Source organism: Centroberyx affinis, unplaced genomic scaffold, assembly GCF_046629955.1.
Source record: "Centroberyx affinis isolate AG114_WGS23_722 - 3 ecotype Tasmania unplaced genomic scaffold, CSIRO-AGI_Caff_v1 ptg001289l_1, whole genome shotgun sequence".
In the NCBI taxonomy this organism is placed as follows: Eukaryota; Metazoa; Chordata; class Actinopteri; order Beryciformes; family Berycidae; genus Centroberyx; species Centroberyx affinis.
Window position 1 is genome coordinate 329,292 of NW_027279795.1, and position 27,121 is coordinate 356,412.

The 27,121-nt window shown below is 42.9% G+C and overlaps 1 protein-coding gene across 4 annotated transcripts; it reads left to right on the forward strand.

Moving 5' to 3' along the window:
- The first annotated feature begins 599 nt into the window (after nt 1–599).
- ago4 (argonaute RISC component 4) lies at nt 600–27,075 on the forward strand. Of its 4 annotated transcripts, none has more exons than XM_071525324.1 (20): nt 600–708; nt 1,887–1,982; nt 6,460–6,631; nt 7,062–7,182; nt 9,180–9,361; nt 10,178–10,314; nt 11,539–11,673; nt 12,723–12,810; nt 13,043–13,190; nt 13,382–13,501; nt 14,025–14,186; nt 17,204–17,352; nt 17,561–17,745; nt 18,072–18,231; nt 18,907–19,078; nt 19,549–19,692; nt 20,575–20,709; nt 20,932–21,033; nt 21,823–22,022; nt 22,852–27,075. In XM_071525324.1, exons 1-20 carry the CDS (start codon nt 690–692, stop codon nt 22,958–22,960), a joined length of 2,736 nt encoding a protein of 911 aa, XP_071381425.1. In that variant the 5' UTR covers nt 600–689; the 3' UTR covers nt 22,961–27,075. The 4 variants fall into 4 exon arrangements, with proteins under 4 accessions (XP_071381425.1, XP_071381426.1, XP_071381427.1 ...); XM_071525325.1 differs by having other exon boundaries at nt 17,219–17,352; XM_071525326.1 differs by lacking the exon at nt 1,887–1,982 and having other exon boundaries at nt 606–708.
- Nucleotides 27,076–27,121: the final 46 nt, after the last annotated feature.

Here is a 27,121-nt window from a genome sequence, read left to right on the forward strand (position 1 = left end):
TATATTTCATATATTGACGTTTTTATAATGTTTAAACCTATTGTATACTGCATATATATCATAGTTTTGGTATATTTTCATATAACATATATAGCATATATTCAGATTTGATCATTTTCATATCATATATAGTGTATTCATAGACATTTATAGATACACATTTAATTTCTTATTGATGTTATGTTACGTCCTTATTGATGTTATCTTACACACCCTAATAATACTGTAATCCATACATTTAATTCATACATTTTCATTCATTCATAACCTGTTCTAGTTTTGAATTTGTCATGTGTTTATAAAACCATACATTTGCTGTGTATGCTGTTTTCTGTTTATATTCTATTTTCTGTGCTGTATCCCGTTACTATCTGCTGCTGCAACGACCCAGTTTCCCCCCCACTGGCATCATTAAAGTTTCATCTGCCATTGCTGTGCTGTACTAACAAATTACGCATGCGCACAGCGGCCCCCACGGCTGCTCCCTGGCGCATGCGCACTTACAAATCCCCAGGACGAGCAGCAGCTCAGTCAGTCAGTCAGTAGACATCGCATCGCTGGTCAGCAACGCATCTATCTATATTCCCTTTCTTAAATTAGCCACGTTAAGCTTCGCGATACCGCCCCCAATTTCAGTGTCGGTACGGAGCCGCCAGGCCGGGACAGAGACGGAGAGAGAGCCCTCGGCCATGGAAGCGCTCGGACCCGGTAAGGAAAACAGAAACGAGCGAGGGGGTGAAAACACCGACCCGTGTCTGGAGACGCTGTGCGCAAATGCGTCGCTTCACTGGGGGCCGCGGCTGCAACGAGGCCTCGAAGCACTGTGGGGAAAAACAAACCGAGAGTCGAGCCGAGGCCCAGCCCGTGTGACACGTTATTTACATCGAAGGCGAGCGCCGCTGCCCCGGACCCGCACGACCGAACTGATATTATGTTATCTACCGAGTAACGTTAACGGGAAGAGTTCGTTTTTCGGTTATCCAATTATGCCCCGCACGCTTTATTTATCTGAAGCACGTAGCGCTCGTGTCGGGGCTGGCATTGTGTGAGTGGGGATTTAACCAGCACCTTCCTTCCTCCTTCCGCGTCGTCTGTGTTTACGTTCATATCTGTTTTGTGGTGTTTTCACGACAAACGGTGACCGTATTTCTTCGCGGGGACCAAACCATTCCGTCGAAATTAGTCATATTCCATCCCCCTAATGTAGATAAATTCCCATTTTGAACGAGAAATCGTGCGTGTTTAAATTTGAACCTTCGTCATCAGGAACAGTGTGTGTCTCGGTGCTTGTTGTGCCCCGTCCAAGATGAAAGCGACGACAAATGAATCCCAACAAAAACACATGTTACTAGACCCAAAATGAGCCGACGTGCATATTTTGTAACTCACAATTCATTGTTTTTGTGTATGGCTGTCATTGGTTCGCGCGCGCCTCTCCTTGGGAAGCAGCCACGCGCCTCCAGTGCACACAGGGATGGATGGCGCTTTTATCGATCGGATCTGCAGGCCAGCTCCATATTATTCATCTCCTATATGATAACAAAGGCACTTATTTTGCAGCGATGCGGTGTAGATCTGATGATATTGCACGCGGAGGAACGGATGCCACACACCGTACACATTTTCTCATAACATGCCCAATATATTACCTTTTTTCCCCCCTACAGACGAGTTGATGTGTTTTTCATGTGTGGAATGCACCTTTTTGATAAATGCGGAATTGATTACAGCTTGCAGCACATCACCTGACAGCCGTGTTTTTACATTTTAGAATGGAGAGATGTTTTATTTTTTTTGTTTACTCACTATATATCCTCGCACATCGCCCACAAGCTCTCGAAGGAAGGAAAACTGAAGCATTATTTAGGAATAAATTGCCTTTGCAGCAGATTCAAAGATGGTTAAGCAGATGCAAGGTGCTGCATCGGGGTCCACAGCAGAGGGATGTTTGGAGACACACAACACTGTGCAACTCTCCACAGGTGTGTGAGCTAGACTCATGTTGACGTATAATTCAAAAATAATGTGAATAATTACAACAAGAAATGTTTTTTTTTCAGCTCCTGCAATATCGGCTGGTTTATTGTAAAATTCACTTTCCACTTTTACTTTATCCTCCAGCCAGCTAGATTTTTAGAATAGAGTAGGACCTCCAAATGATTGATTACCTTCCAAAGCGTCTCCCTCTCCTCTCTTACCATTCCTCATATTTTCACTTGTAACATGGACGTCTCCACACTTTCTAGTGAATGTATTGTTGATTTAAGACCAGACTCGACTACCACTTGAAATGCTGATTGTGTGTTTTATTTGTATTTGTGTTGTTGGGAGATTAGATGACGTGACAGCGGGATGGTTGCAAGGTTGCACCACAGCTGGACGTCTTGTCATGCTATGGCTCAACAATAGGGCCTCCCATGGTTCAGTTGTGGGGGGATTTCTCCAGAAACGTGCACTCTTTGGCCTCTGCGTTTGTGTGGCTGGAATTCTTCAGGGGCCCCGAGAGCTGCGTGCAATAATGTGGCACAGGTCTTGAGTATCATCATATGTAGGCTTGTTTAATTACATTTTTAACATTCACAGATTTATTGTGAGGTGGAACTGTTGTAGAGGTCTAAATTATTGCTCCTGATGCATGCAGCGAAGCGTTTGCGTTGTCTGCACTGAAAGGTGTATATTCCAGTCTTGTGAATGGTTGGTAAGCCTCTGGCAGTAGATCAGTCTTTTCCACAGTCCACTGTAGTACCCTAATCCAGGTGATTTGCAGGTGTGTGGGCGTGAGCACGCACACACACTGTTAGTCTCTGACTCATCACCAGGCCAAGCCATCATCCTCATGCTTAGGTTAAGCCCAAGTGTCTGTCTACTCGCACACACTGTGGTTACCAGGGACACGCGTGGCATTAGCCGGCCCTACATGAATAGCAAACCTCTCCTAGCAAATGTGAGTGCATGGCACACCGATCTAATGTTTAAAAACAACCGAGAGAAAAATCAACATGGCAAGTCAGTTAGGCAGCTGATCATTTTTGCATTCACACCATGCAGTGAGAATAGCCAGTGCTATACAGCTGCTTGAGCCTGTTATTGGTCAACTTGGACCCAAGTTAAAAGAGGCACAGGCTACACAGACAACACCTGTTTGCCTCCAGTGCATCTGCCATTTACTATGCCAGTAAATGATAATTTCTTTTCCTCTGTGCCGATGCCTATCAAAGAAGATGCACCTCTTCCTCTCACAGTACAACTATGAAGGAAGACACTTGATTGCTTGATGGTTTGTTTCAGGTTAGGTCTAAACACAAACTTTGACACGGCTTGTGCACGGCCTCTTTATCTGATCATGTAGCTCAATTTAAATAAACAATTATTAACTTATACTGTCGGACCAAGATTGGCTGTACAGGCCCTTGTTAACCTAGTGTTCTTTAATATTGCATAAATAGCCTGTCAAACAGATGTGTAAAACACATGATGGCAACATTTGATAGGTTTAAAAAAATATTCACTGCTATCAGAAAATAGTAGACTAATAATGACCGCCAAAATATGCATGTGATATTTATCCCCATGAGGAAGGAGGGTTATATTAAGGACATGTGCACTGATAGAAATCAGCTGAAATCAGCTATTCCTTTTTATATAGGCATTACTGTGCTACATTTATAGATTTCATTTCTGTTTAAGCGGTACTGGGTGATGTTGGATGGTCATGTGACGCAGACGTGTTTCTCCAGAATTGTTTCGGAGTAGATGCTGTTGGTGATAATTTGTTGTGGCTACTCGTCCGCCCCCTTCTTTTTCCCAGTGTCAGATCATGTCAGGTTGAGGCGCTAAAATGATTCTTATCTGCATAATTTTACCATGATAAAAACACTAATGCTAAGTCTAAGCCATGTATTTGCTCTTCTGTTTTTCCCTAGCAGCAGCAGTAGTAATTCTCATGGTGTCATGGCCCAACATCCACCTCGAGCATTATTCCAATTCCTTGCATGTTACTCATGCATTTTTGTTGGTTTTGGTTTGGCTTTGATGTCGTCTGGTGTCTTCGCCTCTGGTTGTCATGTTTTATTTTGATTTTTTTTACCTCATTTGTAGTGGGAGGTTTTTATAAGCCCCTTGGGGATTTTCTTTTCTCACCTGCACAGTTTGTATCTCTTCTCTTCCCCTTTTCACCTTTTGTCATTTCATGTGTGTAAATAAATTAAACCTTAAACTGTGCTGGATGAAGAGAAAACACTGTGATGCAGCCTTGATCCCAAACAGTTAGAAACTCCATTATCGGACAAACTCAGAGAGGGGAGGGGGTGGAGTTTGACGGTGGTAAGTAGACATGTTGGGTTGTGGAGGAGGGATGGGTCGAGGCATTTCATGCTCTCTCTCTCTCACACACACACACACACACACACACACACACACACACACACACACACACAGGCCTAGTAATGTGGCAGCTGAAGAGGCTATATATAGGGACAGCTCTGTTTTTGGTGGAAGAGGAAGACCCTGGACTTGCTCTGCTCCACGTGCACAGACTGTGAAACCCTTCCTGTAGTGCATGTACATATATGCACATAATACACACACAGGCACACACAAGGGGAGTTTTTGTGCATGTTTGTGCACAAAGCTCTTTCCACACACGCACACACAGAATCTGCATGCAACATCAACATTCAGGCACAGAACCTATCTGAAATACTGTAGCGTGTCCACATGCTTGTGACACATATGTGCATTTGGATACTCTGCCACACAGCTAGCCTACCTGCAGCGTAGACCTACATGCACGCCATAAACACTTGATGCTGCTCCTGTTGTTGTAGCTAACAAGGCCAGTAGGACAAAGAAGCAGTGTGTAATGATTTGACAATTCAAAGAAAAGCATATATGCAATATTGGAGACCATGTCACATACGTTATCCTATTGAAAAGCTCAAGGATAATGCAATAAAGCGAACAAGCTTGTTTCCACGCAGGAGGAGGAGGAGTAGGTAGGGGGTAGGGGTGGTGTTTTGGGGCCCGGGGTGGGTGAGGGCATGTTGAGAAGCGTGTTTTTAGGAAGCGATGGGGAGGGTCCCGATTGTCCGTGCTCTCGCGCTTCACTTGCTAACTGGAGCGTGTGGGTGCATGGAGTTCAGGAGGACCCCCACAGTCCCCTAGCTGTCAGTTGACAAAAGCATTAAGCAGCCTCACGTCCCCTCCCCTGCCTCCCAGCCTCCTTCCATACCACCAGTACTATATCATTGTCTCCTTTTTGAGCGTACTCTGAGTCTTTTATTATTGCTTTTCTCCTTTTTGTCTCACCTGAATTTAAACCAGAGATGTATGTTTTTGCTCTTTTGCGGTCACGTACAGAGGGACACACTGTAGGCCAAAATAGCAGTGTAAGCGAGCATTTGACAAGGAGCAAAGGTGTCAGTGTATCTTACCGTGTTTATGTAAATGTGTGGATGAGATACCAAGTTATACTACATCTTGTATTGACTATGCTAAGTATTAATGTGTGTGATATGATGAGCTATTATCAGCTTCACTGTAGCTAGATGAGGCCTGTAGTCTTGAAGGTGTTAGGCGTTATATGCCTCAAATACCAGCAGCTTTTACATTACAATTCAAGACTGAAGGTGGGGGATGGTAGAGACCACCATAGGTAGCTGACTGAGGTGGTTTGTGTACATGCATGTGCATATGTAATGTGTATGTGAGTGAGATGGTGCATATGCGGAGTGTGCGTTTTTATTCTGTGTGTAACGGTAATCCAGCCTCTCGGCGCGGCGCCCCCCCATATGGCCCTGCTGCTGTCTGTCTGAGAGGAGCTTGGTCTTTGTCTAGGGGTGTGGGGCGGGCGTCCTGTGTGTCTGGGTGGGGCTAGGGGCGGGCCGAAGGATAATTGGGGGTCATTGTTTCGCCAGCCCCTTGTTGACCTATGTAGGTCAGGGGCCAGAGTTATGGATCAATCAAAGCGTGTGTGTGTGTGCGACTGTGGGTTGGTCCTTGGGTTTGTGAGGCCATTTCAGTGCATTCAAGCAGGTGTTATTGGACAAATTCATTGCAACAAGCTTGGCGTTGGGTCGCCTACGTTCATTTAAATTCCAGATAATGAATGAAGATAAAAGCACACCCTCTTACCGCCGCCACTTTCGTTTACATTCAAAATAAATGCCAAGCTCACTTTGTTTGAAGCATTACTATTTCTGTGCACAGAATCTGAATTCCTTCCAAGATTATGGTAAATTCAGGTCGTGACGACTAGGAGAAACGATGAAAGTATTGATATATTTATTTGCATGTCAAAGATATTGATGAAAACATATATAAACCCAATGATGTGCTACTGAATTATTTTCTTGTAGTGTAGCAATATGTATCAATTGTATATTGTATAATATTGTGTTGGGAGCCCTCTTGCCATTTCCAGGTTTAAAAAAAATCATTTGTTTTCTCTGCCCTCTCCAGGCCCTCCTGCCCCTACCTCTCTGTTCCAGCCTCCGCGGCGTCCCGGCCTCGGCACGGTGGGGAAACCCATCCGCCTGTTGGCCAACCACTTCCAGGTGCAGATTCCCAAGATTGATGTCTATCACTATGATATCGACATCAAGCCTGAGAAACGGCCTCGGCGGGTCAACAGGTAAACACACTGACGGGGTTTGAGCAGAAGATATGTCTAGGTGAACAGGTGTAGATGGACGTAGGGATGTGATGTTTTTTTTTTTTCTGGGAGTTTTTGTTTCATATTTTGAGGCTTTTGGGTCACAACCGTCCAGTTGTGTGAAAAAATACACCCTGCCCCAGGGGTGTTAATTTAGAAACAAGGCTGTAAGGGGTAGGAGGTTTTAGGTACTAGTAAAAGGAAAAAGAGGAAAAAAAGGAAAAAGAGGAGGAGGAAAAAGAAGCATTTTGTTCTTGGTCAGTATGAAAATGCTTGGGTCTTTTTTTTTTTCAGATGCCATTTCAGAAATACTTGATTTGAAATTAAAGCGGTGGTAGTATAATCATTATTTTGGGCTCTGCTGTAGAAGTCAGTGGTGTCTTACTGTCCTGTTCCCCTCGTCTCTTAGGGAAGTGGTGGACACCATGGTGCGGCACTTCAAGATGCAGATCTTTGGAGACCGACAGCCTGGCTACGACGGGAAGAGGAACATGTACACAGCACATCCACTGCCAATAGGGAGAGACAGGGTTGGTATTTTAAACGCCTACCCCACTGTCATGAGCATGAGCATGGATTCATTTGTGTGCCTTGATGAAATGTTTGCATGTGAACTTTTTTTTGTCATGTTATGGACCAATCAGTGCTCTGAGGCAGTGGTTCTCAACGTGGGGTCCGGGGACCACCAGGGGTCCTTGAGGGGGTTCCAGGGGGTCCCCAGCAAATTGATGAATTGTTAAACTTCACCATTATTTCATTTGTAAGAAGTCAACGCAATTAGAGAATGTAGAAGAATGACTGTTCTGATCATAGTTTCTCTGTTATCTCTCTACCTACAATACAGACAGTCATGGAATTCTGGACAAAGTCATATCTAACAATAACAATATTCTCAGATTTGGGTTCGAGAGACAAAATCTCATCAAATGGGAGTCTGTGGCCCTAATGTGGACTAAATTAGGGGTCCTTGATATGAAAAAGGTTGAGAATCACTGCTCTAAGGCCATCTCCAGCGAGAGATATTTGGCATTTAAGAACCTAAATCCAGTGGGTTGTCCATATTTTAGTAAGCAGATGGTAGGCATTTAAAATGGAGCAGTTGGTGGTTTCCTACACTTCCCAGAATGACTTTCGACAACCCCCAGAGAATGGGCGTGAACATTTTCCATTTAGGGTTCTATGTGACTGGAGTAAAGTTAGCTTGATATTGGGTATTCTGTGGATATATTTTCTCAAACATTGAAACCAGTGTTTGTAAAATTGTATTTATCTTCTAGTAGCTACAAATATATTCATCAACGTGGTTTTATTTGTTTGCTTTACAAGTTATTGAAGGTGGAAAAACGAATATCCACCGAATATCCAATATCAAGTTAACTTCTCTCCAGTTTTTACTTGTAGATGGAGAGAATGATAGCTTTAGGGCCAGCAGTCTTGCTACTCAAGAAAGTGAGAGTCACGCCCTGTATGCAAAACGCAGCCTGTCTTGTGGTTGCATTGCATTATGGTCTATTGAGGCTAATGTCAGTGGAAAAACTGGTCTCTCTGTCTCTTCTACCATGGAGTTCTCCCTGTATGATTGAACGTCGGTGCTAAATGCCAGGTCTGGAAAAAAGCCCTCGCTCTTTGATTCTGAGAGACTGACATCAAAAACTGATGTTTACCATTGATGTTTTAGATAGTTGAAAATTTCCCTCTGATTAAACTCCACTGTAGCTGCGCTGGAAATATCTCCTGTTTGGTCAATTATTGGTGGAGTAAGAAGCAAGGGAAAAAAAAGGGAGTAAGAAAAATGCACCACCAAACAACAAAATGGAGCCAGGAACACCAATAGATGTTTTTTTTAAACAGTGTTTTAATCCTCATTTCCTCCAGTAGAGCAGTTCAGCAGAAAACTGTAGAAGACTGTGGTTGTACTGGGCAGATCCCAGGTGTAAATGTGTGCTGCAGTGTGAATGAAAAGCAGGGCGTTGCTGAAAAAGAGCATTCATGCTTGGTAAAATGTGACCTTAAAAAATAATGGTTACAAATGTTTTCTCTCACATTTCCCCTTAAATACATTGTGTACAAACAGATGAATTCAAATTGTCTTAATACAAGAAATGAAGTATCATTCTCACTTAGACTGCCTTTTGTTTACACCTCTCTTGATGCTGTGTCGGTGTATAAATGAAATGTTTGCATGCTGACAAATCAAAACGTAAAGGATTTAAACCTTTGCTCTCTTTGTCTTTCTCTTTGTCTCTTTGTGTTGCTCTCTTCTTTCATTATACTCTGCCCTTTGGTATTTATTGCCTATCTCCCTTCTCTCCACTGCATGTTCTTCTCTCCGTTTCCTTCCGCTCATCATTGTCTCCCTCCCTCTCTCCCTTTTTTCCTCTTTCCCCTTTGTAAATCTCCCTCCATCTTTTTCTAAACCCATCTTCCTCGTCCCTTCTCCCTCTTTATCCTCCTTTCTCTTTGTCCCTCTCACTCACCATCCCCCCTCCATCTCTCTCTCTCTCTCAATCCCCCTCTCCTTCCCTAGGTGGATCTGGAGGTGACTCTGCCTGGCGAGGGGAAGGATCAGACGTTCAAGGTGTCCCTGCAGTGGGTGTCTGTGGTGAGCCTTCAGATGCTGCTGGAAGCCCTGTCCGGTCACCTGAACGAGGTCCCAGAGGACTCCGTTCAGGCGCTGGACGTCATCACGCGGCATCTGCCTTCCATGAGGTATCATCCATCTCTGCCTTTCCCTGCTAAACACATGATCCCCATTTTCTTCCCCATCTGTTTCTTTTGCTGTTGGAGAGTTATTGCCTTCTTAATTCATTTGCTGCTGTCTTGTGTCTTTCCTGATCACATCCACAAGACAATACCACACCGTATGACAATTGGTGCATTCCTGATATATTTGTGCCCAGTGAAATTAAATGAATTGTGAAATGTATTGACTTGGGTTTGGATATCATATGACACCGGCCTTACATGAGCCACTCTACTGTAGTATGAGAGGAAATCCTGAGCGTATGGCATCAATATTTACCTCTAATTACTAGATTATTTCCTCCAGTAAACTCCCCAAGTCAAACAAATGAGACATTTTCCACTTTTCCAGACATGTTTACCAGATTTAATGCCTCTATCTTGATTTGCAAACCTTTGGCACTTGAGATGAGCATTTGTGTCACTTAAGGTTGTCACACCATGCTGTTACCACCTAATGTCTGACCCAGAAACCCAAATTTCTTTGAGAAATACGTGTCCACTTACACCTGTAGGCATCAAACTTTTTCCCTCTCTGGGTCCCTGGGTACATGTATTAGAAATCAATAAAACAAAACAAAATTACCTTGCTTTATAAGTATCTAAACTATAAGCCCAAATTTTTATTCATCCTACATTATACCATAGCATAGTTCATGCAAAATCCAAATTGTGTTGTTAAAAACTATATATTGTTGACTGCAAATTTCTACAGAATAAGTTGAGGAGTCAATTTAATCTTCCTGTGACTGTTGTCTTTTGTGTTTGTGTTTGTGTGCACAGGTACACTCCAGTGGGGCGTTCGTTTTTCTCCCCTCCAGAGGGCTACTACCATCCACTGGGCGGGGGCAGGGAGGTGTGGTTTGGTTTCCATCAGTCTGTCCGTCCTGCCATGTGGAACATGATGCTCAACATCGACGGTAAGACCTGCACAGAGCTGGACCTGCAGTGTGTGTCTGTGTGTGTGTTCATGGTTTGGATAATCGTTTACAGGCTACTCGCGGTGCATTCATTTAAGAAATCAGAAAATTATCAGTGATTTATGCTTGATGCAGTGTGATTATAACTCTTGTGCTGCTATTTGCATAATGTTTCTGGTTGTGCTCTCATATTGGTGTTAACTGACTGATATGATGGATGCACATCGTGTCCAACTCTGCAGTCTCTGCCACAGCTCTCTGCTGTGCCCAGCAAACAAGATTGAATTTATGTGTATGCACAAAATCACTGATAATCAGCGATTGTGTCGTAAACCTCTATATTTCCTCTTCACTCCCCCTCAGTATCAGCCACAGCTTCCTATCCTGCCTAGCCTGTAGCAGTTTACGTTTTTGTAGAGACTTGGCAGTTGCATCACAAATCTCCTAGCAACCATGACTGGTGCAATCATGGAGGCCCATTGGAGAACTTGCTGTGTGCAAATTATGGCTGTATGCATAACAACGAAGCTAGAAAATGAGAAATACCTGATAAAGATCACTGTGGTGTGGTAGGTCAGTTTAGTAATGTGAAGGGTTAGGGTTAGTCTGTTGATGTGTTTCCAAATGTAGGTTACTGTGACACAGGAAACCGTCTTAACATTTCCCCCTTTGGTGGTATTCTCTACTGCAGTGCACGAGTTATAGCTTAAAACTCATCCTATCGAGACACGATTTTGACTTTTTTTAGCCAGCTAACTAGCCAGCAGGCTAATTTAGCAAAGCAACTGATGTCAATGTTGACTGTGATTACTAGCCTTTAATAACGGCAGCTTCTACTAGATGAAATGATCAGTTCCCAGTCAAAAACACCACATAAATTAACCATGTCTACTCAGTTCTATTGAGAAGATTGGAAACGCAATCAGCTGTTGTTGCCCAAGAGCTGAGGGCCTCCAATATGGCCGCCTGCGGGTGCGTTGCATCACCTGAAAGCCCTCTATATGTTACTATGTTACTATATGTTCCTGAATTTCCCCAAGGGGATCTATAAAGTCAAATCTTATCTTATCTTATCTTATTGTTGCATCCCCCCATTCTGCACCCCATTCTACCAGACTCTGCCTTTTGATAGTTTCTAAATTAATTTGGATTGCTAATAGTCATTGCTTTATAGGATTGACTGATTGGATAATGACATATCTGTCTTCCTCTTCTACCCTACAGTGTCAGCCACTGCTTTCTACCGTGCCCAACCTGTGATCGAGTTCATGTGCGAGGTGCTAGACATACAGAACATCAACGAACAGACCAAACCACTCACTGACTCCCAGCGCGTCAAATTCACCAAGGAGATAAGAGGTGGGCAAGTGTTACCATCACACACACACCCACACACACACGCACTACATATATGTACCAGAGATCAGAGGAGGGCCTGCACCAGCAGCTCGCACACACATTATATACATAAGTTTAGTGAATCACAGCTTAACAAATTTACCGAGGTGATTAGAGGTAGGTGTGGGTCTGCAGGGCAAATGGATGTTTGTATATATGCAGTGCATATAAACTGAAGAAAGTACACCCACTCACACGCACATGCATGCTACATACACACTACAAATACACACTGCTTAAGACAACACCGGTGTTGGAACGCATGTTATTTTTTTCCCCCGGGGTAGCAAAGGCTGACAGTTCTGCCTTCAAACAGAAACTCTGCAATCTCAAGTCAGAAAACATGTGGGATTTGACCTTTTACAACACAGTTGGAGGAGTCTAACACACATCACACTGAAATTATATATTTAACTGTGTATTTCTGTCCACAAGATTCACACGAGTATTCACAACTAAAATCCTGAATCCGTTATTTGTTCATAATTCACACAAGCTTTTGACCTCAGGCAACCAGCTCCTGTGTCTTTTTGACTTTGTTTCTGTTTCTATCTCTTCATCAAGTCACCAAATCCCTTGCAGGAGCTACTGGCATATTTTAGATCAGTTTTTATTCTGGGAGAGATTCCTTGACATTGAGAAATTGCAACTGCTTATTTTCTGGGCCAGACACTTCGTACGCTGTAAGCTGCCTATTCCTATAAGCATTTCCTTTAGTTTCTTTTTTAAAGCTGGGTTGTGACAAATGTCTAAAGGGAAACTGCAGAAAGCTGAGAAAATGTGCACACTGTTGGCTGCCTCTTCAACATTCATTGTGACAAAAACTCACAAACACCTCGACCCCAAGTGGATCCTTGTTGGCAGTGAAGAAAAGAAGACTGACTGCAAATCCAACCAGCTATAATTTGGTTGGAAAGAAACTACAGTTGTGGCATGCTCCCTCTTATTGGCCTGTAACCCTGTTTGTGTGTGTGTGTGTGTGTGTGTGTGTGTGTGTGTTTTTTGAGCAGGCTTGAAAGTTGAGGTCACACACTGTGGTCAGATGAAGAGGAAGTATCGTGTGTGCAATGTCACACGTCGCCCTGCCAGCCACCAAACGTAAGTGCCTCTCTTGCTCACAGCACTTTGTTTGCCCTCACATGTCGCCAAAGGGCCCTTGACATATTGCATTTTTAATTCAAATATGCCAAAAAGAAAAATCTCAAGACCTTGTAAATATCAAATTGATGCAAATTTCGTCACGTTCCCCTTTTTTTTTTTTTTTTTGGTTTGTTATACATATTAATGTGGGTTTCTCTGTGGATTGCCCACATTTTCCATTTATTCACAGGTTCCCCTTACAGCTCGAGAACGGCCAAGCCATGGAGTGTACAGTAGCTCAGTATTTCAAGCAGAAGTACAGTCTGCAGCTCAAATACCCACACCTACCCTGTCTTCAAGTAGGGCAGGAACAGAAGCACACCTACCTTCCCCTGGAGGTGAGAAAAGAGGCTGTTTGATGCCTTGACACATGCGCTCATTCTTATTTATTTATGTTTAAGGTTGGACACAAAACTGTCAACCTCTGTGAATTTCTCCCTTTTTTTATTTACCGCTATCTTGCTCCTCCGATCAGATCCTGACCTGGTTATTTTGTTTTATTCATGACGTGTTGCTTTCTGCTCTGCAGGTCTGTAACATAGTGGCAGGCCAGCGCTGTATCAAGAAACTGACAGACAACCAAACGTCCACCATGATCAAAGCCACCGCTCGCTCGGCCCCCGACAGACAGGAAGAGATCAGCAGACTGGTGAGTGACGGTTCCCTCTTGGGGTGGGAGTGCGAAACGCAACCGGAGCAGCAGACAGTCGGGTGTATTTTCTCCGACGCCTTGTAGTTTTGGAATTGTAGCCACTGCTGTGAACTTTTGCATAAAAGATGAGCTCCGCTCCCTCTCTTTGTTTACACTACCTAAACGCTGAGTAAGAGTAATTGATGACACTGATCTTGTTTTAAATCACATCTTATCTTTTTGAAAAGGCCTTCTTATAATTTGCTGTGTTGTTGTCATTTGGTACTTTTTCTTGGTGTCTCATTTTAAATGTAGCCTATGTTTTTATTTTCTTATATATATGATATTGATATTACTCTACTTTTTGTGACTCATGTTGTTTTTTTTCACTGTGAAGCACTTGTTAACTCTGGAAAAGTGCTATATAACTCAAGTTTATTATTATTTTCCTCCCACTCTGTGTCCTTCTCACCATCGCTTTCCTCCTTTTCCTCCTCCTTTATCTCCTCCCTCCTGGCTTTCTCTTCCGCTCCCCCCCCAGGTCAAAAGCAACAGCATGGTCGGGGGCCCGGACCCGTACCTGAAGGAGTTCGGCATTGTGGTGCACAACGACATGACAGAAGTCACGGGGCGTGTCCTCCCAGCGCCCATGCTGCAGTATGGGGGCCGGGTGAGTACAGACACAGGGAGGGACTGTGGCAGGGTGAGTACTGGGCCGGGGCTGCACTCTGGGGGCGCAAGCCTGACTGGGGTGCACTGGAGGGAGGGGGGGGCATCACAGAGTGAATGCTGGGACATGGGGGACATTCCAGGTTGGCAGAGCTCGCTCGTCAGACAGGTGACAACATACGTGATGTGATTGATTCCGATAAATGAAGTAATAATTGAATACATTCTGATCAGACAGTGATTGAACAGTTGCTTTCATGTCAATTTAGAGATGGTAGATGAAATTTGCACTAACCAACCTATTTCCAATAAACAGTCAATTTACCCTTTATATTCTGAATCAGACAATTAATCTAATATGTTAATCTAGTGCTACAGGGTTCCCACAGGCAAAAAAATCCTAGAAAGTGTGTGGATTTGAGATAAATTAAATAAGGCCTTTTAACAGCTTTTGAAAATGAATCTATGGCCTTGAAAGTTCTAGTATTTTTTCTTTAATTAAGATATAGCGCCCAAATTCATCAGTGTGCTTCAGCTCTCCATCCTAGATCAACACGTCACATCCTGAGGAAAACCCTGTGATGGAGATTTGTGTTGATACAGCTGCAGTTTTAAAATGAAGGATTTCAACATAATCGTCTTTACAAGATCATGAGTAAAAAATGAGGCCTCTAGCATGTTTTGGTCAACAATTAAACATTATAATTTGATGTTGTGAATGTGGGAACCCTGGTGCCGCTAATTCAGGGTGGATCTGGTGTGCAACTGCAATGTTGGCAGACCTGAAAGACCTGGAACTTGCCCTATGTTATAATCCTGTGGTGGATCTCAGTAGTCTGTTAGGTGCGTTTCTCCTTCCAAACGGTCTTTCCCTCCACTGGCACAGCTCTTAAGTATACCAGGTAGGCTGAAGTATCATGATGCTCATAGACGAGGACTTCAGTTTCATCTGTTGCATTCACTGGTGTCTGTGCAGGTGGAGGAAAGGAGGTGAGGAGGAAGTCACTGTAGATTGTTGAGATTCACCCATTGAATCTCATATCAGCCAGTGAATAGTCCCTAGCCATTATGCATTGAGATTGGATGGTGCACACAGAAGAGACGTGGAAAAAGGAGAGGTAATGTTGGCTAAAAATTGTCCCCAGTTTGTGAATAGAAGATGCAACTGGGAGCATTTTATCTGGCCCAAAAGTCAACCTATGTTATTATTTACACCTGTCTACTCCTTTGAGACATTATTGCCTAGTGGTTAGGGGATTAGAGGCTGAATTGGGATTCAGGGATTGTGTGTAAGGAGGGAAAATGAATGTGTTACTAACCGGAGGACGATCAGACTCTTTGCTACCCAGCATTGAAGTACAATCAGTTGGAAAGATGCACTTTTCCCAAAGTCTGTAAAATACTTACTATAAATAACTTGTTGGAACAACCCATTCAGAGGCAGCCTTCAATGGTTCTAAGAAATTTTAATGATCCCTGTGGGGGAAATGTATTCTGCTGGGGTTTGAAATGAATGCAGAAGCCTCCGGCCAGCTTTCTCTCGTTCTCTGATTCTCTGTACTTAATTTACAATTGTTCCTTCATAGTATAAAAACAGATTGTTGCTTGATAAAATTTCTCTCGCGTTCCAATGCCAAGCTTAATCCCACTATTGGCTGGCTGAACTACATGCTCATTCATCTACCCAGGACCTGTTACAGCAGTCTCTTTCTGAATGGCTTGGCCCCGTGCCTGCTGGGATATTGAGTCTAATCGCCTTCCAGTGAAATACTGTTAAATGTAGACTGACTGCTTTTCCTGTTGCTGTGATCACTTGGTATGAATGAAAAACACACACTTGTCACTTTACCACTGTATGCTGATGTTGCATGACATATAGTTGCATCAAAGTATTCACAGAAACGAAGATGAATACTGAAGTGACTGTATGAGATGTAACATTTGAGATGGGAAAGGCAGCAGTCTTATTTCCTCTGTAACTCCACATGCACTGTGATTTGATTCTCTGATTGAATGGGGAGATCACTGATAATAACCACTAATCTTTCACTAAATTTAATTTAAATTTACTGAATTTGGTTGATGGAAATGCATTGATGTTCAACCTTTTTGGATACAGGTGGAGAAACGCTTCAGTTTTCCTGGCATGTTGCCATCAAATAGTTCCTTTTGGCCACTTACTTTGGAGAACATAAACTCTTAATGGCCTTTTGTAAATCTTGTTAACAGTGCCCTGATCGCTGCATCTTAATCACTCATGACTATGATGATCTGACAAGGGAAATTAATGATTTTATGGTTATGATTTAACAGCCCATGGTGCCTAATTCTAACCATGGTGCTGGTAGTGGCCTGCAGTGTTGTTGTATAGTGGAATATTAATATTAATGTTGATGGCTTTGTGCTACAGAGAGGAACATTCAGGACGAACGCCCTATACATTATACTATAGAAGGCATCAGAATGTGTTAAATTTGTGTGGATCCATATTCCCAAACCCTCTCAGAGTAAGAGCACTCGTCAAGCATCAGATGATTGTCTTTTTGAATAAATGCAGTACTCATGTTCGCTGTTTGGTGTCAGGACTGATTTAACAAGCTACGAAAACAGGATGTTATCTGCAATAATTTCTGTCCACTTGAGTCTCTCCTGAACGTTTCTCTCTCTTCTAAACAAGCCTAACGATGCGTAGAATAAATTGTGGATGCCTTGTGCACCGTAGCAGGGCAGGAACAATAGTCCACACACGGGTAAAAATATTCCAACGCACACTGAAATACTTCAGACCAGTTTCATAATTCAGTCTATTTAATGCATCTATACAGCAGCATACAAATATGAATATATCAAATGGGTCTGAAGCCTTTCAGTGTATGTAGAATACTTTGATCTGTATGATTATGTTGAATGCAGGCCACATACATTTGAGAAGTACAGTTGGGTGGGCAGTTAAATGCATGTATAAGGAGGGGATATATATAGCTGTGGGTTGGGCTGTAGTACTGTCTGCTGTATTGGCTCATCTTATCGGGGGGTTGACTAAGAGAGTAGGGACTCTCTCCGCAGAATAAGACCGTGGCCACGCCCAACCAGGGCGTGTGGGACATGAGAGGGAAGCAGTTCTACGCTGGCATCGAGATCAAGGTTTGGGCCGTGGCCTGCTTCGCCCCGCAGAAACAGTGTCGAGAGGACCTGCTCAAGTGAGTCGCGGCCTTAGCTGCTGTATTCTGTGACTTTACACTAAAGCTGGTCTCAGAAATTTACTGGATAAAGACGAGAAAGTGGAGGGGAAAAAGGGAAATCCAGACGAGCCTTTATCCAATGATTTTCTTTTTTTAAATACTGTGGTCTTCCTAGAAAAAAAGTATACTGCTGGTTTCTGATGGGTTGTGTAACGCTTTCCAATAGGAGCTTCACTGACCAGCTTCGGAAGATCTCTAAGGACGCTGGGATGCCCATCCAGGGCCAGCCGTGCTTCTGTAAATACGCCCAGGGAGCCGACAGCGTGGAGCCCATGTTCAAACACCTCAAGATGTCCTACGTAGGTCTGCAGCTCATTGTCGTCATCCTGCCGGGAAAAACACCAGTCTATGGTAAGAAATTCATGGTTTCTTGCTTTTAGTGTGCATTTTGTTGAATGAGGAAAAAGTAAAAGCCTTTTTAGGTATGGGGATAGAATAAGGGAAGACGGAATATTACATGGGAATGCAGTATCGCCGCATTTAAGTTTTTTTTGGATACAGAACTTCTATTTATTTATACTGTAGGACTATTTTTCTGCTTGCCTTGAAAGTTTTCCCACCTGTTTTGTGCTGTTCTAGTTCTTTTTGGTTTCTACTGGTAGATGGTCAGTATTTAAACAGAAAATCATTTGAGCGATATTAAACTTGGTTGGCTCTCTTTTCCTCCCTCTCTACAGCTGAGGTGAAGCGGGTGGGAGACACCCTGCTGGGCATGGCCACCCAGTGTGTCCAGGTGAAGAACGTAGTGAAGACATCCCCGCAGACCCTCTCCAACCTCTGCCTCAAAATCAACGCCAAGCTGGGGGGCATCAACAACGTCCTGGTGCCTCATCAGAGGTGAGCTGTCAGCATGGCATTTGATTCAATTTATTTGAATTTTAAATGGAAATTGGCTATACTAGACTGTGTGTATATTTGTAATTCCTTCATTGGAGTGTAGATTGGAGGTTTTGGTACGGTCCTGTGGAAAGGGAGAGATCCAAGGTACTCTGAATAATAGTAATAATCTGCAACATTTTCCATATAAATAAATGTCAGTTTTGCACATCTGCATTGGCAGTACATGTAATGCAATAGTAATTCAACCTAACCCAGGCCGTGAAAGTGATGCGTTTCAAGCAGCAGCAACAGCAGGTGTTTGCAATAAATAGAAGAATAATAGGCAGTGCAAAAACACCACAGCAATGAGTGCATGACACCAAAGACACTGCCAAAATTAAAAAAATAAATAAATATAACAAACGGGAGGATCATGAGGATTATCACGTTAATATGCCTTTATTCTATTTGGCTAGTCATTTTTAAGCTAGTCAGTCTGTCTGGGTGCAGTTTTTAACTTACTAAATAAAGAATAAGGCTTTTTAACTGATGAGTTTTTTTTTTTTTTTCCCCACATGATATTCTTCATCTGAGTGCTGTTCTTGTTCTCTGTGTTTGACACACTATGAGTAACTCTTTTTCCTTTTCCCTTTCTCCTTCATCCATCCCCTGTCTGTCCCGCTGTCTGTCCAGGCCCTCTGTGTTCCAGCAGCCTGTCATCTTCCTGGGTGCCGACGTCACGCATCCTCCGGCTGGCGATGGGAAGAAGCCGTCCATCGCGGCGGTGGTGGGCAGCATGGACGGACACCCGAGCCGTTACTGCGCCACGGTGCGAGTCCAGACGTCTCGACAAGACCTGTCCCAGGTACCTGCACTTTAGGTTTTTAACTTGTTACTACTTGCCTTGTGGATTTTCAGATCCTATTGCTAAGCTGATTATTTTATAAACATACATTTTATATTGCTGAAATATTAAAAATTAATTAACTAAAAACATTTCTCACCTTTATTGGAAAAACATTTCAGGGAACTTTATTATTGAGTAACTATTCCCTTTCAAATGAGTCTCTGATTATATTTGAAGGAAATTTATATCCAGTTTCAGTGGATCATTTTGGCATGATCCAGCCTGCTCAGTACTACAATTATTAAACACATGATTAGTAATTTGTTTGGTTTTAAATTCAGTTTATTATTGCACAGGATTTGATTTGTTGTGTTTTTTCCTCCCCAGTTTTATGGACGCCTCACTTCAATTTCTAATGGAAATGTTAAAACTGCAATTTCCTGGATTTTTGTCCAGTATTGGTCTTAATCACATTACTGTCTTTCTAGGAGCAACTCTTCAGCCAGGAGGTCATCCAGGACTTGACCAATATGGTACGGGAGCTGCTCATCCAGTTCTACAAGTCCACGCGCTTCAAGCCCACACGCATCATCTATTACCGTGGCGGAGTGTCTGAGGGACAGATGAAACAGGTGAGATATTGGCAGTGTGGGTTTTACCAGTTATTATCCAGTCTGTTCCGCAGAATATTAAGGAGAAGGTGCAGATTTCAGTCTTCACAGCTACTACGTGTTCCTGCAGCTTTTCCACTACAGCTTGTTCCTGCCACATTGGTAGTATTTTGGGTGTGCGAGTCCCAAGGGCCTGGAGTTGACTCTGCTAATCAGAAATGAGCATATTAACACGAGTCGATCCCAGCTGCCTCGGTCCAAGAGGGCGGTGTGCCAGCAAAAACCTGTAAATTATGGTGTGCTGCCTGATTTTGTTTAATTGGATGAGATTCAATTAGATTATTGGAGACTATGACATGTTGAATCCCAAATAGGATTACATCTGTAAATTATAGCCTAACTTAATTAAAATTACAACCTTGGTGTTTAACTTACTAATTTGAACTTTTATCTGGCATTAGATTTATATGAGTGTGTGTTGGGTCTGGCCACTATTGCAACATTTCCTCATTTGTTCATGACTTTACTTCAAAGACACACCCTGTTTTTGGCTCACTGGGTTCTCCACTGCTCATGTCAGCTGTGTTCAAAGTCATAGAATTGCATAGGAAACAACAAAAATTGGGAGAAATCCTCAGAGCATGCAATGAACGATAATCAAAAAGGAATCCCAGAAAGAAAAAGGACCTTGAGGACCCACTGCAGCACTCCTCACCTTCTGTATTTGTCATAGAAATGCATTTTTAGTTTCAGATGTCACACCAAGTATTTTCAGAATTATTTTATGATGTGAAATGCCAAACAATGCTAATAGAAAGCAGCTCATTAGGGGAAATGTTACCGAGGTTAGCTTTGAACAATGTGACTTGGTAATTTTTCAAATGTGTGTGTGTGTGTTTTCAGGTAGCGTGGCCGGAGCTGATAGCCATCCGGAAAGCATGTATTAGTCTGGAGGAGGACTACAGGCCGGGCATCACCTACATCGTGGTCCAGAAACGCCATCACACACGTCTCTTCTGCTCTGACAAAGCTGAGAGGGTCAGTAGGAGTTCACTCTGCCTTGAGATGTGTGATTTTGTGTGGATTTCTATTGTACACCACAGTATTTAAAGCTAGGAAGTGCTGCAACAAGGCCAGAGCTAGGTAGAAACATATCATTGTGTGTGGGGAAAAAAGGGCAATTTCTATTTCAATAATCTCCAAAACTTGTGCCATAACTGTGAGAGTCTAAAGTATCATCTGACTGATCGCCCCCTGCAGGTTGGGAAGAGTGGTAACGTCCCAGCCGGCACCACAGTGGACAGCACCATCACACACCCCTCCGAGTTCGACTTCTACCTGTGCAGCCACGCTGGGATTCAGGTGAGGGCTACAACACGCTCAGTTTTACACATGATCTTCATAGATTATTATTATTATTATTAAACCTTTATTTAGGCAGGTAATCTCACAGATAAGCTACGTGGTAAATGGAATGTTTCAATTTGTGAAGAAATCCATTGTAACTTTTAAACTGTCACCAGCTTGCATAAAACGCACCAAAATTATGACATAAGTACAACAGTAAAACTTGGCTCACGCAAATCACTCAAATTCTATATATAGTCTATATTTTCTCAGCTTGGAAATGTGTAGGCATTTGGCACAGTTTAGTTAAAATACCGAATTATGTACTATAGCAATAATACCCAAGAAGAGAGCGTTCTTTACCATGATAATGGGTATGACCCTTTAAGGGTATTATGGTTTTCAGACAGTGTTACCAATACATGCAAACTGACTTATTTTCAAACAAACTTGGAGAGAACAAGAAAGATTCCTAATTAGCTCCCTGGTCACCACAAGAGTTAGCTAGCCATGCTTTATGGGAATAATCAGCATGGTTGGAATGCTTCTTTGAGCCTTCAGATTGCTTGGCTGAAACTACCTGTTACATAAACAACATTTGATCACTTACTGTATTTGCCAAGAATGGCAACAGGGATCTAATACTGAAAGATCAACATCTACTTTTTCTTTCCCATGGAAATAACAGCAAACATGATCATAAACTACACAAAACAGCATGACTTTACTTTTTGCATGGTGTGACATGAAAGCATCAGTTCAGTATTGGCAGATGTAGCCCATCACACGCTCGTCTCCCCTCAGGGCACCAGCCGTCCCTCCCACTACCACGTCCTGTGGGATGACAACTGTTTCACTGCTGACGAGCTGCAGCTCCTCACCTACCAGCTGTGCCACACCTACGTCCGCTGCACGCGCTCCGTCTCCATCCCAGCGCCGGCCTACTACGCCAGGCTGGTGGCCTTCCGCGCCCGCTATCACCTGGTGGACAAAGACCACGACAGGTGAGGCAGACTGCAGCATGGCCAATACAGGACCCTTTGTATGGTTCTAGTTCAAGGAGGAGAAGAGGCTTGGATATATTTTTTTCGTTATTTTGTTTACATATTGGGGGAGGGGGGGGTGGTATGGAGCGGGCTGTGTAACTCTGTCCATCAAACATGAAATCTCAGACACCACTGGTCTGATTTTGACGAAGCCTGGATGGTTTGTGTCTTCACACTGTGTTGCAGCGTTTAAAAAATTACACTGATTAGTTTGATGTGTTGCTATAATAATTAAAGGTCAAAATTTGAAAGGCTATAGCTGCTACACCGCCGGCCCAATTTTGATGACACTTGTTACTGATTGGCCCGAGGGGGGCCTGCATCTTTCGTGGGGGACGACGTGTTTACTTGTTGCCTTGTTAAATCGTGTTTTTGTGCCTTTGACCCGCCTGTCTTTCAGTCACATGTCATCATATCACATTATGACAATATATTATCACATTATATTTTCCTCCATGCATGACATGCAGCTTTCAGTGATGGTATTTCTTTATTTTTTAAAAATGAGATGAGGACTTTGACTCACATTATTTTAGTATTTTTAACACCGTAATTAGAGAGGCAGTCACAGTAGGGGAGACACAGGAGAGAAAGCTCTGTTTGGATCTGATCCCAGGCCAGTAGGGGCACACACATGGTTCCACTCGCCTGTCTCTAGGCACACGGCTCCTGATCACTGATAATATAGAATCCAATTTTCCTGCCTCCTTCCTTTTATTTCCTGCCCTTTGTGTTGTTATAATCATATTCCTGACCAAGTCTAATTAAAACTTTCTCTGTCTTGCAGTGCGGAAGGCAGCCACGTGTCGGGCCAGAGTAACGGCCGGGACCCCCAGGCGTTGGCCAAGGCAGTTCAGATCCATTATGATACCCAGCACACCATGTACTTCGCCTGAGCTAGCGAGCGCGCCTGCCTGCCAGCCAGCCAGCCCACCAACTCCCTTCCTTTCTCTGTCTATCTTTTTGTTTGCCAGTCTCTCTCTTCTCCTGTATCTTTCTCTCTCCTCTCATCGTCTGTCTCTGTCTTTCTCACACTCAATCATTTTTCTGAATCTGCACCAAAGCGGCTCTAAGCCAGGGGAATCTGCCGTGTCCCATCGTCTGGCCAGTTTTGTTTCATGGAACAAACTCCAGTCGGCGATTCCAATCAAGCCGCCTTTCTAACCAGCAATCCAGCACTGAGAGACCTGAGGTGGTTTCCAATGCACAAAAGAAAAACAAAAAAAAAACAAAAACAAACCATACACACACATACTACAAGTTGAGCCATTATTTTGAGTTTGTTTTTGTTTTTTTTCAATTTGAATGTCTGTATTCTTGTTTTTGTAAGATACACTGAGCAAGGGAGTGGACTGGCACCATCTGTGTCAGCGCAGCTCTTTAGCTCTCCCAGCTAAGCAGGACTCTTATCTACTTTTACCTCAAAGCCCCTTTGGGCAAAATCTGTCACAAGGTCTTGGGTTTTGTGGGTGGTGGGGAGGGAACTCTGCATGAAAAGAGGCGGAGGGGAGTCGACCTTTTGAGAATGATATATATATATTTTTCCTTTTTATGAGCGTGTGTTTTAACTTTTTCTCCTTTACGGTCTTTTACAAGCGAGGTGACCTGGGTGTCCATGCCCATTACTACTTTCCTCCCATCGAAGAATAAGTGCTCAAGTCTGTGTGTGTGTGTGCGTGTGTGAGCGTGTGTGAGCGCGTGTGTTTCTGTATATACATGTACTGCTGTATGTGTGTGTTTGTGTGTGCATGTGTGTTTCATGGCAGGCCACTGAATTGTAAAGGGAAATCAAGGAGATAACTGCTGTAAATGCCTCAGATTTGTTGTTTTTATATTCACACATACAGTACATATATAACATATATTTACATCTATAGAGCAACTTTGAGACATATGACTTATACAGGCCTCACAGAGGCTGGTGTGGGTATTTGTAGCAGTCCTGGGTCAGTTATTAAATGAAATCCTCTCAGTTACTTTGAACTTGTGCTTTAGCGCAAGATGGGTGGGATTTGCACTTTTTGGAGCCAGCTGTTCCTCTGTGCCTCGCAAGATCACTGAATCCCAGAGAAGTAACTGAATCCATTTCAGGTAGTAAGTGAACCCAGGTCTGACGTGTAGCAGTAGTAACCGTGGTCTAGCCTGTGACTCTGGCTCGGCATTGGGACCTGTTGAACGGCTGAAGGCATTAAACACAGCGTGGGTTTATCGGCCTTGCTGTCTGTGTGAAAAGCGGGATCTTTTTTATCCCTGGACCTGATTATCTGAAAGGTTATATAATGATACTGCTGGATGTCACATGGATTTTTTTTTTTTTTTTTTTTTTTTTTAAAAAACAAGGCGCTAGTAGCCTTTTTTTTATTTTTATGTTTTTTTTTTTTTTTCAAGGGCCGGAAACACAAACTTAGTTTTTTGAGGTCTCCTTTGCTAATACTGGCCAATTCATTGCACTGACCCGGGACGCTAGGCAAGCAACAGAGGGCACTCTCAATCTCTCTTACCTTTATGCATTTATACATAAGAATCAACAAAGCAGATTTGTAAGAGTTTAATATAAGATGTTTTGTGGTTATCTTAAAAACTGTTGTTTAGATTAGTAGTTTACCATGGATGTTGTTGTTGTTCTTATTGTTGTTGTTGTTAATGTTGTTACTATTGTGATGAAATTTTAAGGCCGGCAGCAAAGCCAGTTGTGTAGTTACTAGTGTGACTTCAGGAATAGAATTAAGTTGTGAAGCCGCAGGTTAAGGGGTAGAGCTTTGGGTTGGAAAATATTTTGTAGCATTCTGGCCAATGGCGAGAGAAAGTAGGCCCCGGGACGGTTAATTCATGCTCCCTTTGTAGTTTCTGATATTAGTAAAGGTTAGGGGCTGTTTTGAGGTATTGTGTAGCACTCTGACTGGTGAAACAGATTTGCCGCTGTGTTTATCAGATGAACTCAGTCGGTATTGGTCTTGGTTTTGATCAGATAGATGGAGACAATCAGGGATTGTAATCAGAGTGAATTTGGATTAAGAGAGTTTGTTGAAAAGAGGTTTGCCATAGGCAAAGAGTTGAATTTTTAGACTTTTAAAAAATGGCTTCTATTACTGTTTGTGTGTATTTGAACAAGTATACCCATCTAAAAGTCTCTACTACTTATGGTGTTTGTTACATATTTTTATGCATTTTTAACACCGGATTAAATGAATTGACAATAAGCATAAGCACTGCCCTTGGACCCCCTGTACTAACACTTGGCAAGCTATTGTCATGTATACCAGCTAGTGACAAGTGCCATGACAGTTGTACCAGTGGAGCCCCCTGGTGTTGTGATCGGATAAAGACGGTGTCGATGCAGGACAGAGGGGTTAGACGGGTTTTGGAATAGTCGGCGCACACGCCTCGTCAGGGGGGACGGCTCAGTGAAAACCCTTTTGTAATAAACCACCCGTAAAGCAGCAGGTTTGCTATGAATGAGTTTGAGCGCCTGCCTGTTCAGGGCGTGGGCGCTGGCGTTGGCCAAGGGGAGGGAAGCAGGAAATGGAGAGGGCAAGGGGGATTGGGAGGGTGTTGTCCAGGCATTGCATGCAATAAGTTTTCTTCTTCGTTTAAAGGGGGGCAGATCTGTTTTTAAAATGTGCACTAGTTTTACCGAGCCAAGTGGGCTGCGGTCGAATATTCATCTGGCATCTCTAAAGGGGGTCGATTCGATGTTTTAAAACCCTCAGAATACGTGATGGTGGTTAAACTCCAGGACGTTCACGTGAGGCGATCTACAGTAGGATCAGCGATCACTCCCTGTTTTTAACATAACATTGCAAAGCAATATTAACCCAAAATCTAGTTTTCAAATGCGGAAAATCAAAGCTATAATTCTTCTCGTTGTGGCTGTTGGTCTACTCTCGCTATTGTGTCTCTGTACTTTTTTTTGCTTGTATCAATCAGTGGGAATGTGCATTCGGTGGAATAGCTCTTTAGGCTCTAAAAACTTTTTTTTTAAGTAATAAAATGTAGACTTTGCTCGCCTGCATGCCAGAGTATTGTCCTTTTAAAAAGAAGAAAAAACCTCTTTAGAATCATATTTATTATGAGACAGAAAAAAATATAAAGGCTTTTTTTTTGGTAAATGTTTATCAATTTAGTGAGACTGTTTTAGGCTAGCAATATTTGTCCAGTCTCTCTCAGATGTATTTTAAAGATTCCTACACAAATGTCAGTAATTTGGGAGGTACAAGCTGTTATCTGAGGCGAGGGGGGCCTGGTCTTTGCGTCGTGTCCAAATTCAAACGAGGTACTTTCTTCAAACGTGGACCCGTTAAAGACCTAACCCCTCTCCTCTGGCCAGGCTAGCGTAGCGAGCGTCCATTTTGTCTCCTCGTTCCTGGTTTGTGCCCGTGGCCACGCCTCTCGGGGCTCTCCTGACTCCATGGCCCCTCTCTGCCGACCCCTCGCAAATGCACTTCCTCTTTGTGAGGCGGTTTGGCGAAACCCCATGGCATCCACGGAGCAGGATTACCTCTTTTTAACCTTTTTAAAAAAAGATCCATAATTCTTTCTGTGCCCCAATAGAAAGAGAGCATGATTTATTTTTAAATTCCTCTCACTTTGATATATTGTTATATCTTAACGGATTTGTAATTTGACATTGTGTATTGTGTAATTTAATTTTATTCTTTTTTTTTTTTTTTTTTTCTTTTTTGGTTCCTTATTCGGGTTTGTTATAGCTCTGCTCTGTTTCTTTTTTCTGCTAGTGGTCTCTGAGCTGTGTGTGATTGTCCAATAGCAATAGAACCATAGAATTGGAACATTCTAATTCTGTGAATGGAACAGAACCCTTTCTGACCTGTTGGAGGGGCGGGGCTTCACCTGGCCCCGCCCACCAGGGTGCCCAATCACTCGCTGTTATTGCTATTATGTGACATGTTAAAATACTTCTTTTGTTTGTTTGTTTTTTTTTTTTTTTAGCCTGCAGGGAATTACTTGTGTTAATGTGCAAAGTAATAAATTGGTATTTTATGCCTATAACATAGCTGGTGTATGTTCTCTTCATTGAATATTGATGCCATTTTATATTA